Source organism: Suricata suricatta, chromosome 14 (assembly GCF_006229205.1).
Source record: "Suricata suricatta isolate VVHF042 chromosome 14, meerkat_22Aug2017_6uvM2_HiC, whole genome shotgun sequence".
NCBI classification, from domain to species: Eukaryota; Metazoa; Chordata; class Mammalia; order Carnivora; family Herpestidae; genus Suricata; species Suricata suricatta.
Genome location: NC_043713.1, coordinates 20144642 through 20163696, shown reverse-complemented (window position 1 = coordinate 20163696; position 19055 = coordinate 20144642). Strand labels below are relative to the sequence as shown.

The following is a 19055-nucleotide window of genomic DNA, read 5'->3' as shown; positions in this document are numbered from 1 at the left end:
TATGGTATATTAATTTATTCAATATTTATGACCACTATAAACTTCTAGAATGAGATGAATATTAAATCAAATCAACATGAAGCAAACATTTATGAAGTACCTACCGTGTGCGAGGCTTTGGACTACCTAGACCAAAAAAAGGAAAAAAAAAAAAAAGGAAGGAAGGAAGGAAGAATGAAAGAAAAAGGCAGTCCCTGCCCTCACGGAGCTCACAGTCTAGCTGAGGCAGACAGACACTCACAGATCCGATGGCAAAGCACCAGGGAGGCACTAGGAAGAAGGGGCTGGCTCTGCCTGACGGATGCAGAGGCGGACTTCACAGAGTGGAGACAATGGAGCTGGGCCGCGGATGAGCAGGAGTTCACCAGATGGAGGGGAAGGGGGGAAGCGCATTCCAAGCAGAGGAGACAGCACATGCGCAAGCAGAATCTCGAGAGCACATGCCGTGGTGCAGGAGGATGAGCAGTCCAGCGCAGCTAGAGCATAGAGGTACACACAAACTGAAGAGATGAATTAGGTTTTGGTTTTTAGTGAGTCATAACTATCAGGAATAAATCTTCTGATTCTGATAACAACAGGGCAGTTTGAAAACATTCCATTCAGTTCATAAATATTTGAGCCCTTTTGATAGGTACCCAGCAATGTGGTTAGAGATTGTTATTTTAAAGCAATTTTAGAAAAATAAATCTTATTCTTCCTCTGTACATTTAAGAAGCAAAATAAACCCAGAATAAAGGTTTTCTAAGCTGAATTACAAAGTGTCACCTACACATATTACAGGTCCCCGCTTTTGGTAATTTGAGCTCCCTGTACACCACTATCTTTTTTACGCTTAACACTTTCATAACTATCAACCCAAAGTAACCCCACAATTAAGCAACAGAGAAAGCAATGTCAGCTCTTCCTGCCCAGTCTGCCTACCTAAACAAGGCACTTCAATGCCCTATGGAAATCAATGCACGGTGACCAAGGCAATAGGAAAGGAAACAACGAACTCTGACCCCCACACCAAATTCTGGAAATTAAACTACTGCAAACAAACTATTAGGCCGAATTCCGAATAAAGAGAGCTATCAAGCAGGGACGCATAGCCTTCAGGAAGAGTAAAAAGATACAGAAGAAGAGATCTTTGGTCAAAAATTTTCCCACATCGGCCACCAAGCAACACTGCTCGCCAAGGAAGCCTGGAGCTTAGGAAGGTGCAATGGGGAAAAGAAAGGAACTCACAGGGATCAAACCCTTTATTAGATGTTCTCATATTAATTCCTATTTACTCCTCTCAGTAATGCTAAGGGAAAGAGTACATTACTTTAGGTTTTACAAATGAGGAATCTGAGGCCATGCGAGGTTGAGAGAGGCACCCGTGACTGCCTGAGCTACCTGCTTCCAAAGCCGTTCTACACACCCCGCCCCAGGGTCCCTACAGTGAGCGCTGGGCTCCCAAGCCAGCTTGTATCAAGGTTATATATGCCGGTGAAGACAGGCCCTTATTCTTCCCTCCACTATTTTCACACAGTCAGTGCAAGACGATAGTGGTGGCAATACACATGTATCTCTGAAATTTAGAGGAAGAAAAACTGAGACAAAATGGTTACATAAGATTAGTTGCCCTTGGGGTGGGGACGGGGAGGGAAGCTTTCTTAGTAAAGATATTGGGTGCTCTAATGCAATTAAATTAGCATAATAATTCAAACGCTACTTGTTTAAATTCCTATACAACAAATCATCAAGTAAGCACCTCAATAAAAATAAGAGCTAATGGAAAAACCCCCAATCATAGTATTAGGATGAGAATATTATTATTGCTAAAAGTCATTATCCTCAACATTATCAAAAGTCAAAATAAAAACTGCCCTTTCTCAAATCCTAATCCTGAAAACTGATAGGTAAGCATAAACTATGTGCTAAGGATACTTGGCACATTAAGATTTTGACTCTTTTTGGGCAACAAAAACTATTTTAAGAAAAAAAATAAGACAACTAACATCAACAGAAATCTTTTGTAAAAAGTCCCCATGGGCCAAAAATGTGATGTTTGAGAGACGCTGAAAGATTGTTTTCAAATGTGCACGTATTACTTATGCAAAGTACTGCCATAAACTAATCAGATTTATAAGTCAAAATGCTTTGCCAGGGCAGAGTAGACTAGGACATTCAGACACAGCCAAAATTCTAGTGACACAATTACAATGTAAGATACTTTGAGGAGAGCTTCTGAAATAGTACACATATGCTCTCAGTAAATTAACCAACCTTATTTTGATTGAGAGGATCATTCCGCAGTCTCTGTTTGTTCTTCTGTAATTTACTAGGCATCATCTTTCCAGTTCTGAAGTCAAAACTGCTGAGGTCAACAGTATTTCCCAGGTACCTTGCCAACTGAGGTTTGCTTCTGAACTTCTTACCACTTGGACTAGAAGAAACATATCATCAATTGTACAAAAGGTAACAATATTTAGACCTACCTCTACACAACTTTTCTCTCCCAACTGTTACTGCGTAACAACTTTAGATATGTTTTTGTTTGGTTTTTTTTTTTTTTTACCAAAGAAACGGTAAGTTTTAAAGGAACTTCGTAACTTCCCTGGAAGAAGAGATAATGTTTCATCTAGTATTACGCTGCGCTGGGTACACCACTGGAGTACTTAACAGATGTTACTGCGGATTCCCCCGCTAGCCAGTCACTCCTCAGCACCCACGGGAAGACTCCGGGTACAAACTGCATGCACAGCACAGTATACATGCTGCAAACGTCTCCCACGTTACAAACTGACTTCCAAACTGACTTCTGAAATGCTTTTTCTTCTAAGTACTACATATACACAATGCCAGCAGTAATCAAAACTTCAGGAAACATTCTTCTGAAGTCAACAATCCTTGTTAAACATACCAAAAAAAAAAAAAAAAACCACTTGGAATCCATATACTCTTTGGGCTACGAATCTGAACTCACAACATTATAATAGAAAAAGAAAATTATTGAATTTTTACAGTATTTAAATGCTCCCTAAAAGGAGGAAACTGAGGCAAACATTTGCAAATGTGTTTGAACATTGCTGACCTGAGTTTTTTTAGCCAAACTCCTACCTTGGGGAAGCTTATCAAGAATAACTTCTCAGGGCTCCTGGGTAGCTCAGTTGGTTAACCATCTAACTCTTGATTTTGCCTCAGGTCATAATCTCACAGTTGGTTAGTTCAAGCCCCACATCGGGCTGTGGGCTTTCAGTACAGAGCCCCCTTGGGATTCTCTCTCTTCCTCTCTCTCTACCCACCTATTCTCCCTCTCACTCTCTCTCTCAAAATAAATAAACTTAAAAAAAAAAAGGATTAATTTCTTGTAAGAAATATTATCAAAGCTGGAAAATTATAAAAGTGCCAGAAGTATATAGAAAACTAAAGTAATCTTTCCTAAAAAAAGGTGGCTTTTTTTGCTGTGTGGCATTTATCTATAAGAAAATTTTTATAGGAAGAATGCCCCAGTCTAACCTAATAAATTTTCTGAACCAAATGTGCTAAAATCAACTATTAAAGTCAGCATAAATAGGTTACCAGAAGAGAATTGCAAGAATTCTAAAATATTTCTCAAAAAAACCCAACATGTCCTATTTAGTACTAAATCATGCACCAACTGACCACAATAAAAGGAAAATAATTGAACAGGAAAACAAAAGGGAATTTTGTATGGGAAACCAAGAGATAAAATACTGCCCTGGAAGAGCAAAACTTCTCTCTGGGTCAAATCCAAACCAACACACCGCACTTTGTCATAAACACTGTGGTATTCAGCCACCAGTGACTTCAAGACAAATGAAGATCATATCAACATTTTTTTTTTTTGACAGTCACAGAATGTAAGTGTTCTTGAAACACAATTCAAGCTGTAAAATTCAGTCAACAAATGGAAGTAACACCCAGTAACAACCAGGACATAACAGAACAAAGCAGACTATTAGAACACACAGGAGGAAGGGATATAGAATTAGGCAGAAGCAAACCTCAATTCCCATTCTAACCAGATTTCCAAATACGCTCAGTATCACAAAATAAAATCACACACAACCCTCAATATGGTTCAAAACAAAACTTGAACCATCTCTGTCCACCACAACTTCCACCCCCAAACCCAATCACATCTTGCCCTCTGTTGTGGTACCCCTGCTGTCCACCTAGCACCTAACCCACCACACTAGAAAGCCACTTCACAATGCTGCAGTGCCCCACCCTTCAGCCACACCCGACACCAAGTGCTAACTGTTCAGACTCCTCAATGCTGACAAAAATAGCTTCACCTCCCCAGTAGCACATCAAAAAAAACCCTTCAATTTGTTTATAATTTTTTTTCAAAACTCTGTTTCTCCACCCGTCTTGGTACCCCATGTTCCAAACTCAAAGTCACCAGAAATATGCCACATACCTTTGACTTTTAGCCATATCTTTCCAGATGGAAGGATGAACATATGCAATATCCTGACTGTCATAAGATTATTAAATCCTCCACGCCCAAGTAAAATGTCACCTTTTCTGTGAAGCTGTGATTCTCCAAACCTAGTTAGAAATAAATCTACATCTGCAATTCTACTTCATTACAAAAATTTGTGTCTCCTCGATGATTCAAACAACCAGAAACTGCAATGCCACTTTTTAAAACCCTCAAACATGAATAAACATATACAAATACTGAACAAAGTCACTTTCTCAGAACAAAATACTTTATTAGTTGAATAGTAAAGAATATAAGTTTGATTTGCAGACACAATAAAATGCTAAATTCTATGCTTATTTAAGTTATATTGCAGAGACTTTTAAAATTGAACCAGAAAATCTTTTCACGATTAATCTATTATACTACATAAGAAATAATTACTTAAAGACCCAAATTAATTTGAAACATTGGTAAAGGTCATTCTATTATGGCACTTATATAATTACAATAAATTTTAACTAAGCTATCATAGCCATATAGTCCTTATAATCAGATATTCCAGTTATTGGTCAACAAGATTCTGATAACCTATTCCATATACCGCAAATATGAATAAAAACCTCTCTACAAAATAAAATGACAATTCTCAATCAGATATCTCTCTGATAAGACATCTCATTAGTACAATAAAAGCTGAGCTTAAGAGTGGATTTAGTTTCAACAGAATAATGTTCCAGAAGATGAAAATATTAAGGTAGCAACTCTATCAGAAAGATAAGCACTATTACTTCTAATTTTTTTATAGTTTATTTTTGAGACAGAGACAGAGCATGAGTTGGGGAAGGGCAAAGAGAGAGGGAGACACAGAATCTGAAACAGGCTCCAGACTCTGAGCTGTCAGCACGGAACTGATGCGGTACTCGAACCCATGAACCATGAGATCATGACCTAAGCGGAAGTCGGACACTTAACTGACTGGAGCCACCCAGGCGCCCCAGCACTATTATTTTTAAGGATACAGTTTACAGACAACTACAAAGCCACTTGTTAAGAAATCAATTGACTAAGTTCACAAATCGGCCCTGCAATGAGTAGTTTCTTATGGAACAGTTGAAATGCCACCTACCTGCTGCAGCTGAACACATACTAGAACCTCACTCTAACATCAGTCTATAGAACAGCATTCATTAGAGATCAGTTTTAGACACTCCTCCCCAAATTAAGGAAATCTAACTACTTAAGAACTCAATTAATACGACTGCATAGTTTATAATCTAGATTAGCAATTTAATGTTTAAATAGTCCCTATGTCTACTGATTTTAAAAATCAAATGGAATATGTGAGAAAGGCCGGACATATTCTACTGATAAACTAAATTAGCCACAAAGAAAGGAAGTCTAGTTTTAACTATTAACATATCCCAACAAAGGTGCTCTACCAACTGGCACCCAGTCAGTTATTCATGCAAATTACTGTCCCAGTCACAATGATGGAGTTCTACGCAGCATCTACGCAGGATAGCGACAAGTGCTGGTCATCACAGCTGCCTTCAAGACAGTGGCACGAGTCCATTCCCTGTAACTGCTGTCACTTGTGCTTGGTGCTGTAAGAAGTCGTCAACCTGACTGCCCAGGCGATTCTGAACCAGGGACCTTCTTCTGCTCAAGACGAAGGCAAGCATAAAGAAAGGCAAAGCCCAAGGGAATGGTTAAGTAAGAATCTGCCCATCAGATACAGAATATGTGGACAGCACCAACGTGACCTGCAAGTGGTGGAAGAAATACAAAAAGACTGTCCAGAATGACTAAATCATCGCTGGTCTGCCCTCTAAGATGGCTGCAGAAGGTCACAATCTCACACGCATCAGGGATTAGCATGACTAAGCTTTTATTCTAAAAGCAGCAAACTGTAACCGAGGAAAATTCTAGTAGACTAAGCAAAGGATATTAGTCATTTTCAGCTTCTCTAACCAAAGTGATTACTTCTAATCCCAGTAATGAAATACTAATATTTCACTTTCAACCACACAAAAAAATTCCCTACCAACCGCCCCCTGCATATGCCAACCCGGAACCAACTTGTGGTCTCACCTTTAACTTCTCCTACCCTCCAAATACCCTAAAGTAATGATTAAATGAAAATCAAAGATATGAGTTTTAATTTCATAGAACATTTCATCTAGGTCTTTGCTAGCTTTCATTTTAATTAAACTGTTTATAAAGCACTCTTCAGCATAACTCTGCCTCAAAGGTTTCTCACTACAGATTATCAAGAAGAAAGAAATTTATTTGGCATCTGACTTTCGACTCTAAAAAGATTTCATTGAGATACCAGAAACTACTTTAATTCTGGTCACCTTAGTTTAGTGGTTTTCATATTTTATCACTCTGTCCGCTGTGATCACCATTCCCTGAGCTACACAACTGTGACACGTCCTGCCAGTCTCCATATACAAATGTCCTCTTCTGAAGGCCTCCTGCCCCCCTGTGCAACTGCACCCTGAAAGCTCACCTCAAATAAGAGCACAACTTTTCTTTTTCATTCACGTTACGTCAGAAACATGGATCATCATGATGTTTAGTCAAATAGCATGAGGAGACCAGAGTCTGAGCAAACATCTGTCTACCTTCAAACCGGTTTCTAACAGGATGCACCGTGGAGGTGGCAGTAATCGGGTGCAATACGGGGAGCTGGCCGACGAGGGACAAGGGGCACTGTGGACAGCAGATGGTCAGCTCGTAGCTGCAGAGCTCGTTCATGGGGGCATCACTCTCCCACAGTGCTTTGTGAGGCGTAATAAAAACCTCTACACTGAAAATTCTCTAATCTATGGTCCTGGAAAAGCTTGAGATAAAGAAACATCAACTTTCTATTTGATACCTCTTTCAATGTTAAAGCCTATTTGTTAGTTACAGAGTAAGTACTGAAAGACAAAGACTTCTCTGATTTTAACAATTGTCTCCACAAGTCAAATTTTGGCTGAGGCTAATACCTGCAATTAAAATTATCTTGTTGTACTTTCGCACAAAATATATAAGCAGAAAACTGCCAAATCGAGTAATTCAAATAACAAGTATCACTGCTTCAAAGTTATAGGACACACACACAGAGAAATCTACCTACAAGTCAGCTCCCAATCCCCCTCTTTGACTCCTTTCCTCCACCTTTACATGCGGGCCTTTCCTAAAGCAATTGCCTTCAGCCCGCGTCTGCAGCTTGTCCCCAGTAGATTTTACCTACTCTTGTCTTACTTGTATCTCCCATCAGGTGCTACCAAATCCACGTCCTTCCTTTCCACTGCCACTGCCCAAATCAGGTCTTTTCTTTTTTTTTTTTAATGTTTATTTATTCTTGAGAGACAGAGACAGCATGAGCAGAGGAGGGACAGAGAGAGGAGGAGACACAGAATCTGAAGCAGGCTCCAGGCTCTGAGCTGTCAGCCCAGCCCGACGCAGGGCTCAAAACTCACAAGCCCTGAGATCATGACCTGAGCCTAAGTTGGAAGCTTAACTGACTGAGCCACCCAGGTGCCCAAATCATGTCTTTATCACCTCAGGTCTAAATCACCAGGACAGACTGACTGACTTTCTACTTGCTGGTCGTTGCATTCTAAACTAGCCCAATTATTCTTTCTAAACACCACTCTGACCACAGTTCCAGCTGAAAAGCCTTCAATGACTTGAACCCATTAGCAAAAGGGAGCCAAACATCTTAGCTCTGCATTTAAGATCCTTTTTCATCTAACCTCCGCCGAACCTTTCAACCCTACTTATCACTCCTCTTACTCAATGACCTCTGCTCCAACCATGTTAATTTATTCACTATTCTGAACAGGCTGAATGGTTTCCCTCATAGGCGTTTTGCAAATCATACCTGTTACTCAGTCCATAATGCAGGACTCCAACCCTGATTCCCACGGGCCCAGAAATACCAATCCACATTCTACCTATTCCATAAAAAGCCTTCCCAGAATGAAGCAGTGGAAGGCTTCCTTCCTCTGAACCATATAGCAGTTCCTGCCAGCATCAGGTAAATAATCATGAACTGCCTGTTGGCATCTCTTGTATTCTAGCCTTGAAATACTGAGTTCTACATGGTTATAAAACTTTTACAAGTTTAAATTTTATCTTCACAAGCAGCATACTCAAATAATTATTTATGAATAAAATGATACGATGTCAGATTTGCTTCCAAATAATGAAGGTTGAGTCGGGATAGTAGATTGGGGTATGGAAGAAATAAGATGACAACTGTTGAACTGGGCACTTGGTAATTTCTTTATGATTCTCTCTACTTTTACATATGTTTGAAAATTTCTATAATAAGATGTTTAAAACAAACACTAAAGTATACAAGCTGAATATACCCCCTAAAAATTACAAAGTAATTTTTTAAAAATATGAAGTTTGGGCAAGTAAATGTGAGAATTAAAGAACTCCCTTGGCAGTTGGGGAAGACGGTGGTAGAGAATTATTTTTAAAGAATCATCAGGGGAAAAAAATGTTTTACAGTTTGGCTGTTGGTAATATGTGACAACACTGCACCCTTTCCCTTGGCATAAATGTTTAAGTAATCACCAACATAATTTTAACTGGGATAAAAGACCTTACATGTAATTTAAATTCTGTAACAATCATTCTCATTCCAGAAACCAGCATCTATGTAACAAACAGCATGCAAACAGTATATTACTGATAACAAACTCTATTATCTCTATATCAACGTTAGGGAAAAAAATCAAAGCCAGTGTGAGCCACTAAAAAATAAAAAAATGAATGAATGTAGAATTCTACCTAATCTCATCCCACTGTCTAAAGGCACTCACTTTTTGAGAAAGAAAAAAGGAAAACACCGGTTATTTTGGCTTACTGGGGGCTGGACATTGTTACAGAAATATCAGAAATTAAATCTATCTTGGAATTATTTCAAAATATAATGGGAAAAGGGAGCTGAATATTGATGAAACAAGCCTGGCCAGGAATTGATAATTATTTAAACTGGTTGATGAGCACACAGGAGATTCATTACACTTTCCCAATGATTTTTGCTCTTGCACATTTGAATTTTTCCAGAGCAAAAAAAAATTATTGATAAGTATACCCAGAAAACAGACTATATTTTGAAAAAAAGAGATAGGGGCCTCTGGAATAGACCTTTTTAAAGAGATGCATACATCACTGCATTCATGTTAAAAATAATTTTAAGACATTCATCCTTGCTTTAATCTATGAATTCTTCCAGTATGAAAAGAACAATAAAAGAACACACACACAGGGGCACCTGGATGACTCAGTCAGCTGAGCGTCCGACTTCAGCCCAAGTCATGATCTCGTGGTTCAGGGGTTCGAGCCCTGAGTCAGGCATTGTGCTGACAGCTCCGAGCCTGGAGCTGCTTCAGATCCTGTGTCTCCCTCTCTCTCTGCCCCTTCCCTGCTCATGCGCTCTCGCTCTCACTCTCTCTCTCTCAAAAATAAGTAAACATTAAAAAAAATTTAAAGAACATACACACATATACACGCTGCAAATGGAAAGCAACATGTCAAAATATGAACACTAATTATTGTTAGGACTATAATGCTCATCATCACTGCACTCTCTACACTCTTCTATATTTTCCCAGTTTGCCACACTAAGCATGGGGTACTTTTCCAATCAGGGGAAAAAATAAAATATTTATAAAAACCCTGATGAACATGTTCACCTAAGATCTGCCCTAATCACATTTTAGAATTAAAATAGTGTGAATCTCCAAATAATTAACAATAACTGTTTATATTTGTTAATTAAGTGAAGGGGAAAACTATCATTTTCTTGATCTGCTGACCATCTACTACATGCCAAATGCTTTGTGTGTACTTTCATTCAACCTCGAAAAATTCTATAAGGTAAACTTCTTACCTTTGATTTACAGTTGAGGAATCAGAGACTTACATTACAGAAGCTTATAAATCTGTATAAGTTAAAACAGTAAAGCAAGATTCAAGACTCAAGTCCCAATTTTCTGACTCAAAACTCTCCATTCTTAATCTAAACCAGTGTGACACAAGTGTGGTCTTCTGACAGACTTACTGGTCTTCAAAGAAGTACAGAGGCGGAGAGAAAGCATTCAGGAACTGCTATGGTAATCTGACAAGTAAGTTTATGACTGTGGGATCTAAGAGTAAAAAGTTGCAACATGTATTTTGTGTATACACTTTTACATGATACTTATTTTTTATCATAAACTACTTCCTACCAGATACTATAACAAACAACTTTACAGTTATGGCACAAAGAAATAATATATTATTTAAAAGTAAGTAGAAATATATTATCTTCCCAGGATGATATAAACGCAATTTTTGATGGGAGATGTTTAAAAAGGATAAAAGGATTTTTTTTTTTTTAATGTTTTTTATTTATTTTTGAGAGACAGAGACAGCGCGAGCAGGGATGGTCAGATAGAGAGGGAGATAAAGAATCTGAAGCAGGCTCTAGGCTCTGAGCTAGCTGTCAGCACGGAGCCCCACGCGGGGCTGGAACCCACGAACCATGAGATCATGATCTGAGCAGAAGCCAGATGCTCAACCCACTGAGCCACCCAGGCACCCCTAAAAGGAGTTTTTAATATGAAAAGGCAAATCAAAGTCCTTCAGGTCTAAAAATCTGTATACAATACATACACAAACACTAAACACACACAAGTCTAAAGAAAAATAAGAACCTTTACTTCAGCTTTTCAGTATTTGCATACCTGCTATCGAACAAGACAGGACGCTGGCTACAGCAGGAGACAAGACCGCCTCTATAGTGCAGGCCTACTGACAGCCAGCACTAGCCAGGTTTGTGGATCATTTAATAGAAATGTATTAACTCTTTGCTTCATTCAACAAGCAATTCTTAAGAGCTTTCCGTACCGCCAGGAACTGTGGTGGATACTGGAGACTCAAAAATAAAATTAGACTCAGCCACTCACCACCTTGAGGAGGTTCAGAATCTGATGTTCAACAAGACTGCCATCTTCTACAGCAGATGTGGTAAAGGTTAACAGAATTATGCTCAAAATGTCATAGGACTTGCCCATTTCTGCTAGAGGCCTCCAGGAAAGGCTTTTTTAAAGAGATGCATACATGTTAAAAAATAAGTTTATAACATTCATACTTGGTTTAATCTATGAATTCTTCTAGTATAAGAACACCAAGATAGATTTCAAAAATCTTTAGAAGAGGATAATGTTCTGCTTTCACATTTGTAAATAACTCATAATCGTTCCTGACAAATTCAGTGTTCAATTTCAAAAATTTAATTTTAATTTTAAATTTAAGGTAGATTTACCACTCATTATTTATATTCATGTACAACTTATGTAATCAAGTTCCCAAACAAATGATTTTGAATTTATAAGACAAGGCAAAATCATAAGCTCCACAGATATTACTCAAATTTCATTCTATTCCATACTTTTATTCTTCTTTGCTAAGTTTTAGTTTTTAGATGCTGCTAAGTTAGGCAAAAACTTCATTTTACAACTTGCCTAGTCATTTCTTAGTGGATGGCAAATAGCCGTAAAAGACCACTAACCAAGGACTGCAAAGGACATTAATACTCCACACCAAAAAGTAAATCCATGAAGTAAGAGCTAGTGATTTACTTCTAACTCATCATGCAGGTCTGAAAAGATCTCAAACACAGGCTAAAAAGTTACACATTTCTACTAATCCCAGTATGAAATCTAACAACACACACACACATACACACACACACAAAGTATCGCTTCCTTTGCAAATCACCAGCTCCTGCTCGATTAATTAAAACTGCACTATGAAAATTATGACTCTATACCTCACAAATGAAATTCTAAAAGCAACTTGAGAAAACGTTATCAATCTCTGTTGGAGATTATTTTTAGAAGGGGTGTTCACCAGTCCCTTTCGAGCTCTGGGTTTCCTCTGCTACAGGACTTGTGGGTGTTCCGGCGGGTGAGAGTTCGCACGTCAGATTTAAAAAATCAGATGAAGGACAGATGGCAGTGTTGTGCCCTGACAAAAATTCCCCTAGCCAACCACAGAAGGCTAGGATGGTAGAACCGAGAGAGAATTATCGGAGCACAATTTCCACCACAGCTATGTGCCTTTTATTTCCAGATCCAGGCTTCAATCCGGCTATTTCAGAAAAAAGACTGAAAGCAAGTCAAACTTATAATGATGCAATAAGCACTTAGCAATAAACCTTGAATTTCATTCTTTTCTCCAACTAAAGAGGTTTTTTTTTTTTAATTGGTCTGTCTGGCACATTTCAATTGTACCTTGACGCAAAGAAGCACACGAGCTTTTTGCAGGAAACACATAAAACTATCGCATAAACTACATTTAGACTGCAAGTTACAATTTGATTTCTTCTAGTTTTTTTCAATGTTTATTTATTTTGAGAGAGACAGAAAATACCAGGAAGGCTCCCGGGCTGTCAGCACAGAGCCCTGAAGTGGGACCGATCCCATGAACCATGAGATTGTGACCTGACCCAAAATCAAAAGTCTGATGCTTAACTGACTGAGCCACTCAGGCACTCCTGATTTCTTCTAACTTAAATGAAAGCTTTTAAAATGAAGATGACCTATAGCTTGCTCCGTAGGGAACATGCTGCCTATCTGAAAATCTGAGAAACAACAGGGTCAATCCTAAATTAAACATATACCAGGAGAATGAGCAAGAAAGAAGATTTCTGAAGAAAATGATCACTTCTATTACCCAGAATAAAACTGCTTTAGGGGCGTCCGGGTGCCTCAGTAGGCTAAGCATCTGACTTCAGCTCAGGTCATGACCTCACAGTTTGTGGGTTAGAGCCCGACGTCAGGCTCTGTGCTGAGCGTTAACTCATAGCCTGGAGCCTGTCTTCAGATCCTGTGACTCCCTCTCTCCCTAACCCTCCCCTGCTCATGCTGTCTCTCTCTCTCTCAAAAATAAATAAAAATTTTAAAAAAATAATAAATGAGGTTTCCTTTTTAAAAAAATAAGAAAATAAAACTGCTTCAATTATGTTAATTTACCACAATTTTTCAATTTTTTTCTCTCCAATATTACATAGAGCTGGAAGATCACCTTTTGATACAATGACTTTACTACCCTATAGGATTTAAAATTTACCCTTTGTCAAAACGAAGTAAAATAAAATAAAATTTACCCTTTGTAGAACTTAAAAGTACAAATATAATACATCGCTTTAGCAGCCACCAAGCTCCATAAAGCAAATTAGGTATGAGTTGTTGCAATATTTGAGAATTACAAGTAGGGATTTTCTATGGGAGGCAGTGGAGCAGGGTGGCTGTAGGTTCTAGGGTTAAATCCCCTCCATCAGGATTCTAACTCTGCCCTTACCAGCAGTACAACCTTGAGCATATTACTGAACTTCCCTGTCCCAAGTCCCCATCTGTAAAATGCAGATAATTGTACCTATAGCTAACAGAAATATAAGGACCCAATAAGATAATACATGTAATGCATTTAGCAAAATAATACTAATAGTGGCCAAAACTGTGACAGCTGTGACATAGAACACATAGAATTAAGACACACAAGACCCTATACTAAAAAAAAAAAAAAAAAAGCAAAAAACCCTATAGATTCAATGAAATTCAAATACTGACTTTTCACTTGTGTCTCTGCACTATGAGCATTTTTACTTAACCATTTTCTCTGTATCTCTAAGCTGCTTTCTATCCTTCTATCATATCCTCAACATTAATGATGAAAATAAGAAATTGGAAACCGTTTGGACTTAATATCCCAACCAATTTCATCCCAGCACACCACCAGGTAATACAAAGCAATGGCAAGAAAATCATTTAAGACTTGTTTCACAAAATTTTAAGCATCACATCAATTGGTAAACACCTATTTAGCATCTAGGTGTACCTAGGGGAGAAAGAAGTCAGTTACATGAGAAAGCCACAGGTTCTATGGAAATGAACATGAGAGTAACAGAGAGGACACCAGGTTTAACTACATGGGGAGGGCCAGAAAGAAGTGATTAGGGGAAAAGACAATTTACTGAAAGCCAAAGACATTTAAATATTTAAGAACTAAAACAATGGATCTCTCCCCTGGTCCATTCAGCAAGTTTTTTCCAACAAACTACAAGGCAGAGTTGTGTTTTGTTTGTTGGTTTTTTTAAAACAAAAAAGAGACACACAGAGAGAGAAGGAAAGACCTGACTGAACTCTGACATGCTCAATGATTCAGAAATAATGCCCTCCAAGCATCATACCAGCCTTTGGTAACAAATCAGATACACCTATACATGTTTTTAAACTGATGTGTATCTTCAGCCCATACAACTGGAGTGAATGAACTATTTTCCGTAAGTAGTTCTTAAACATATTTATGTATTTATTTTGGCGTAGAGAAATTGAATCCTTGTATCACTATGAATACAAGTAAAATCATATATGCACTTTACAAACAGACAAACCACAGGACCAGGAAGTGTAAGTGACAGGCTCAAGTTTGCACCAAATGGTTAAGTGTGAAGTTAGAATACCAACTCCAGACCTCTTTACCCCTGTGCTCTGCTGCCCTCCCTAGAGACTTCTACATTTATCCTATCACTCATGATTTTATAGGCCTCAATTATATTGCCTCTGAGTCCTCTTCTTTCCAGATCAAAGTGAAATAAATTCAGTCTCTCTTCATGCTCCTGCTCCCAATTATTATTTTAATTGTTCTCTGGTTCCACTGTATCCTTTTTTCAGAGAAGTGATCAGGTACAAATGCAACATAACTTTGATACAAGAATCAAAAATACTTACTGTTTTGTTTCTAATATCCAACCACATATTTTATGGCAGCAGCTGTTAACAGTTTACCTCCACTCCCAAGTCTTTAACCCTAAGACTAACCAAAGTCTAGAAACTAACAAGTTAAAGCTAGATTAAAAATGGCATGAGCTGGCTACTAAAGGGTCCTATGCAGAGGAAAATATTATTTCAAGATTATCAGCCAGCAAGTGCAGGGAGCCCAAAATTAGAAATGACAGGAGCCAAGTAGACCAGTGAGAAAAATTATTGTTCACATAATGGGTTCATATGATGGCAACAAACTTTTCAGAAACTATTACCAATAGATCCAGCTCTTTATCTAACCACACCTTTTTTAAAAACACGACTTATATGATAATATATGAACTGCCACACACTATCAGTAATCCTGACAGAAGGCATAATTATATTGCTTAACTAGCAACTCAAGGCACGCCTTCCTATTAGAACTTGGCAAGTCTCAAGAAACAGCCAAAACACCATTCTACCAAAATTTGAAGCTTTCTCAATGAGCTTAATTTCAGCCCAATTAATAAGTGTAAGCCACACCCTACGTTAACAGGCACAGATTTGCTTAAATTAATCTCCCCAGAGGCAGGCTAATTCAGGAGTTAGTAGACTATGGAAACAAACGGGTGCAGGTGTTCACATTACCAATGGGAGAGTTAACTCTTAACCCACCTATTAACACAGATGGCTGGTGTTTTGTGAGCTACTGGTTTTTAACAGGTGGGGTATATAAGGGGATGCTAATATGCAAAGCTGTGACACTTTGATTGAAAAAGAATGTGTTCACCTTCACTATGAGCAGGTGCCCTCCATCATTCATCACTGAAAGCGGAAGTCACAGGAAAAACTGCTGTATTACAAAAACCACATCATGCTACCTGTTTCCTACTGCCTCAGAATGTAACCTCTCAGCAGGGAATCAAGACTGACTGTTACAATCCTGCAAAATAACTAACATTTTGTAGACAGTCAATAACCAATTAGACAACATTCCTTCCAACCTTGAACTAAACAATGTGGCACAAATCTGTTCAATGTGTCTTTTCACTTTGTACAAACAAGTAAATAGCAAATCATGCTGCACCATCTAATGAAGACTTCAATTTTAGAAAGTAATTGTCACAATACTGGTTTCACGATTTGTTGTAAGATGAATTTGTTTGGGGGGCGCCTGGGTGGCTCAGTCGGTTAAGCATCCTACTTCGTCTCAGGTCATGATCTCACGGTTCATGAGGTTGAGCCCCATGTCTGCTGCAGGTCCTCTCTCTCTCGGCCCCTCCCCCACTGGCTCACTCACTCAAGCTCTCTGTCAGAATAAATAAACTTAAAAAAAAAGATGAATTTCTTTGGAAAATTCATTTTAAATTGGTAATATCAGCTTTTCTACCATAAAGTATTTATTGAGTTTGTATAAAACAGTTAACATTTAGGAGCGCCTACGTGATTCAGTTGGTTAAGCGTCCATCTTCGGCTCAGGTCAAGATCTTGCAGCTGGGTGAGTTCGAGCCCTATGCCAGGCTCTGTGCTGAAGGCTCAGAGCCTGCAGCCTGATTCAGATTCTGGTCTCCCTCTCTCTCTCTGCCCCTTCCCTGCTCATGCTCGGTCTCTCTTTCTCTCTCAAAAATAAACATTAAAAAGATTTTTTTTAAGTTAATATTGAAATTCTTACAACACATTAAAAAAAAAAAATACTAAGTGACCACAAATCAAAATAAGCACTACAGCAATCTGCCTTTTTGAAATAACTTTTCCAGCTACTGCAAGGAAAACAAAACAAAAAAAAACTCCTTGCAATAACCCAAAGTTAGTTTGAACAAATACGTCATCCCAAAACCAAACAAACCGTATCCCAGGAGAAATGCCACAGAGAGTGAAATTCAAAGTTTAAGATGCTCTACTGAGAATAGACCCGTCACCTATTCCTCCAAGAGTTCAATTCCAGACACAGAATATTCTTGTAAAATATAACTGGCTACAAGACATCAATACATAGTTCACCTCAAGAAGGTAGCATACTACCTGCTTAAAAAGAAAACAGAAGTTGTTAAGAATATGCAAGGAATAGCACTAAATGAAACAACTGAACTGGAGAGGAGTTATTTTTCCACAATAAGTTTTTAATACTACTGAAGTAAATTTAATATTTAATGAGGGGGAAATACAAGATTATCACTTTTGAATGTTTAAAAAACGCCATTTTATCATTTAAGATTTCAAGCTGAGTGGTCTCAGATCAAGTGACAAAGTAAGTTCTAATTCAACACATCTTTCATTTTTCTTTTTTACTTGAACAGGTGAAATAAATGGACTGAAACTATTGTTCCATATATTTGAGCAGCCATTGGGAATCAGTTCATATTTACATGTTTTACCATTGGTGATCACATTCTTGTGTGTATATACACACATACACAAATGTTTGTATATTTTTTTAACCTTTCAAGTCTATTTAAGAGTACTCTCAATTCATAAACACTGGAGAAAGACAGACAGACAGACGACGCACGCAAGTGTATATTCCTCCCTCCCCAACCAGGGCAATGTAGTAACCTACTTGATGATGAAAGTAAATCCTTCATAACATTATTCCAATGGCTAACTGGCTGACAACAACTAGCTCCAACACCCAAATATACTCCCTGAAAACTGAGTCAATCAGCCCACAAAAGCCCCTCCACACCAATAAATATAATGTTCATATTCTCTTCTATAAATGAGATGGTTTATTTTTTAAAGTAAATTTGTTGATAAGAAAACTCCACTGACATCAAATAGCCACAGGCACTTTCCTGAGCTTACTGGATCATCCAAAGAAATGACATGGACAGCAGGAACACAGAATTGCAAGATCACATGAGGGCGAAAACCTGAATCATTTAGACCGAGATTTCTCAACCTGATTTCTCAAACTGGTGACATTTTGGGTCAGATAATTCTTTGTTGTGGAGACCATTCTGCGTATCACAGAATATCTTGCAGCATCCCTGGTCTCTACCCACTACACGCCAGTAGCACACCCTTCCAAGGTACGACAACCAAAAATGTCCCCAGACATTGCCAAACATCCCCTGGGGGACAAACTTTGGTTTAGGAGTCTAACAACATATTGCAGTGTTTCAGTTTTCAAAAGTGAGTAACTTCTGTAACACCATGCGAGTTCCAAGAAACTTCAGGCATTCCAAGTGGTTACTTTATACCAAACTTTCCTGGATCTCACAAAGTAACTGAAGCCTTATTACTGTAGATAGCTAATTCTCCCACATGTGCGTGATTAAACACTCTTGTGATGATGAATCTGGGAAAGCCTGGGACAGGAGCCAACAGTGACTGGGTTTTATAGTTTCGATGAATTACACCTTCATTTAACCCTTCTATGGACTAACCATTCTTGTCAGAGTATCTTTTTCGTTCCACAAACCATTTTCGCCAACACTGTCAACCTAAGACGCCCTCCTCTGGGCTCTCACCATTCAGACACGGTGCCTGACCTGTCACTGTACTGGGGTCAACTCTCACCCAAGGGCTCAGGGACCTTCCACTACCAGGCTAGCCGGTCTCTGCCACTTCCCTCGAGCCCTACTCTCAACTTGACATCTCAGCTGTTGACCCTTGACCCCGGCCTGACCTCGCTGCCCCCTCCCCGCCCCCAGGGCGGTACCTGAAGTAGTAGACATCGCTCTTGCCGGCACTGAGCCCAGATTTTCGGATCACTTCCTCCTTCTTCCATCCGGGGGGGAGGGCCGGGCAGTCCATCCTCTTCCCGCTCTCCGTGGCCCGGGGTCCCCTGGGCCCCGGCCCCGCGCTCCCCGACGGGAAAGGGACCGGCTCCC

The 19055-nt window shown here is 38.9% G+C and overlaps 1 protein-coding gene across 1 annotated transcript in view; it reads right to left on the bottom strand.

Annotated features, from left to right (window-relative positions):
- MBD2 (methyl-CpG binding domain protein 2) overlaps positions 1 to 19055 on the bottom strand; it is a 65262-nt gene that overhangs the window by 45891 nt on the left and 316 nt on the right. Inside the window, exons 2-3 of the mRNA XM_029921549.1 lie at positions 18884 to 19055; positions 2254 to 2413 (exon numbers count right to left, since the gene is read on the bottom strand). Of these exons, the coding sequence (XP_029777409.1) occupies positions 2254 to 2413; positions 18884 to 19055 (332 nt within the window). The remainder of the gene's footprint in view (positions 1 to 2253; positions 2414 to 18883) is intronic.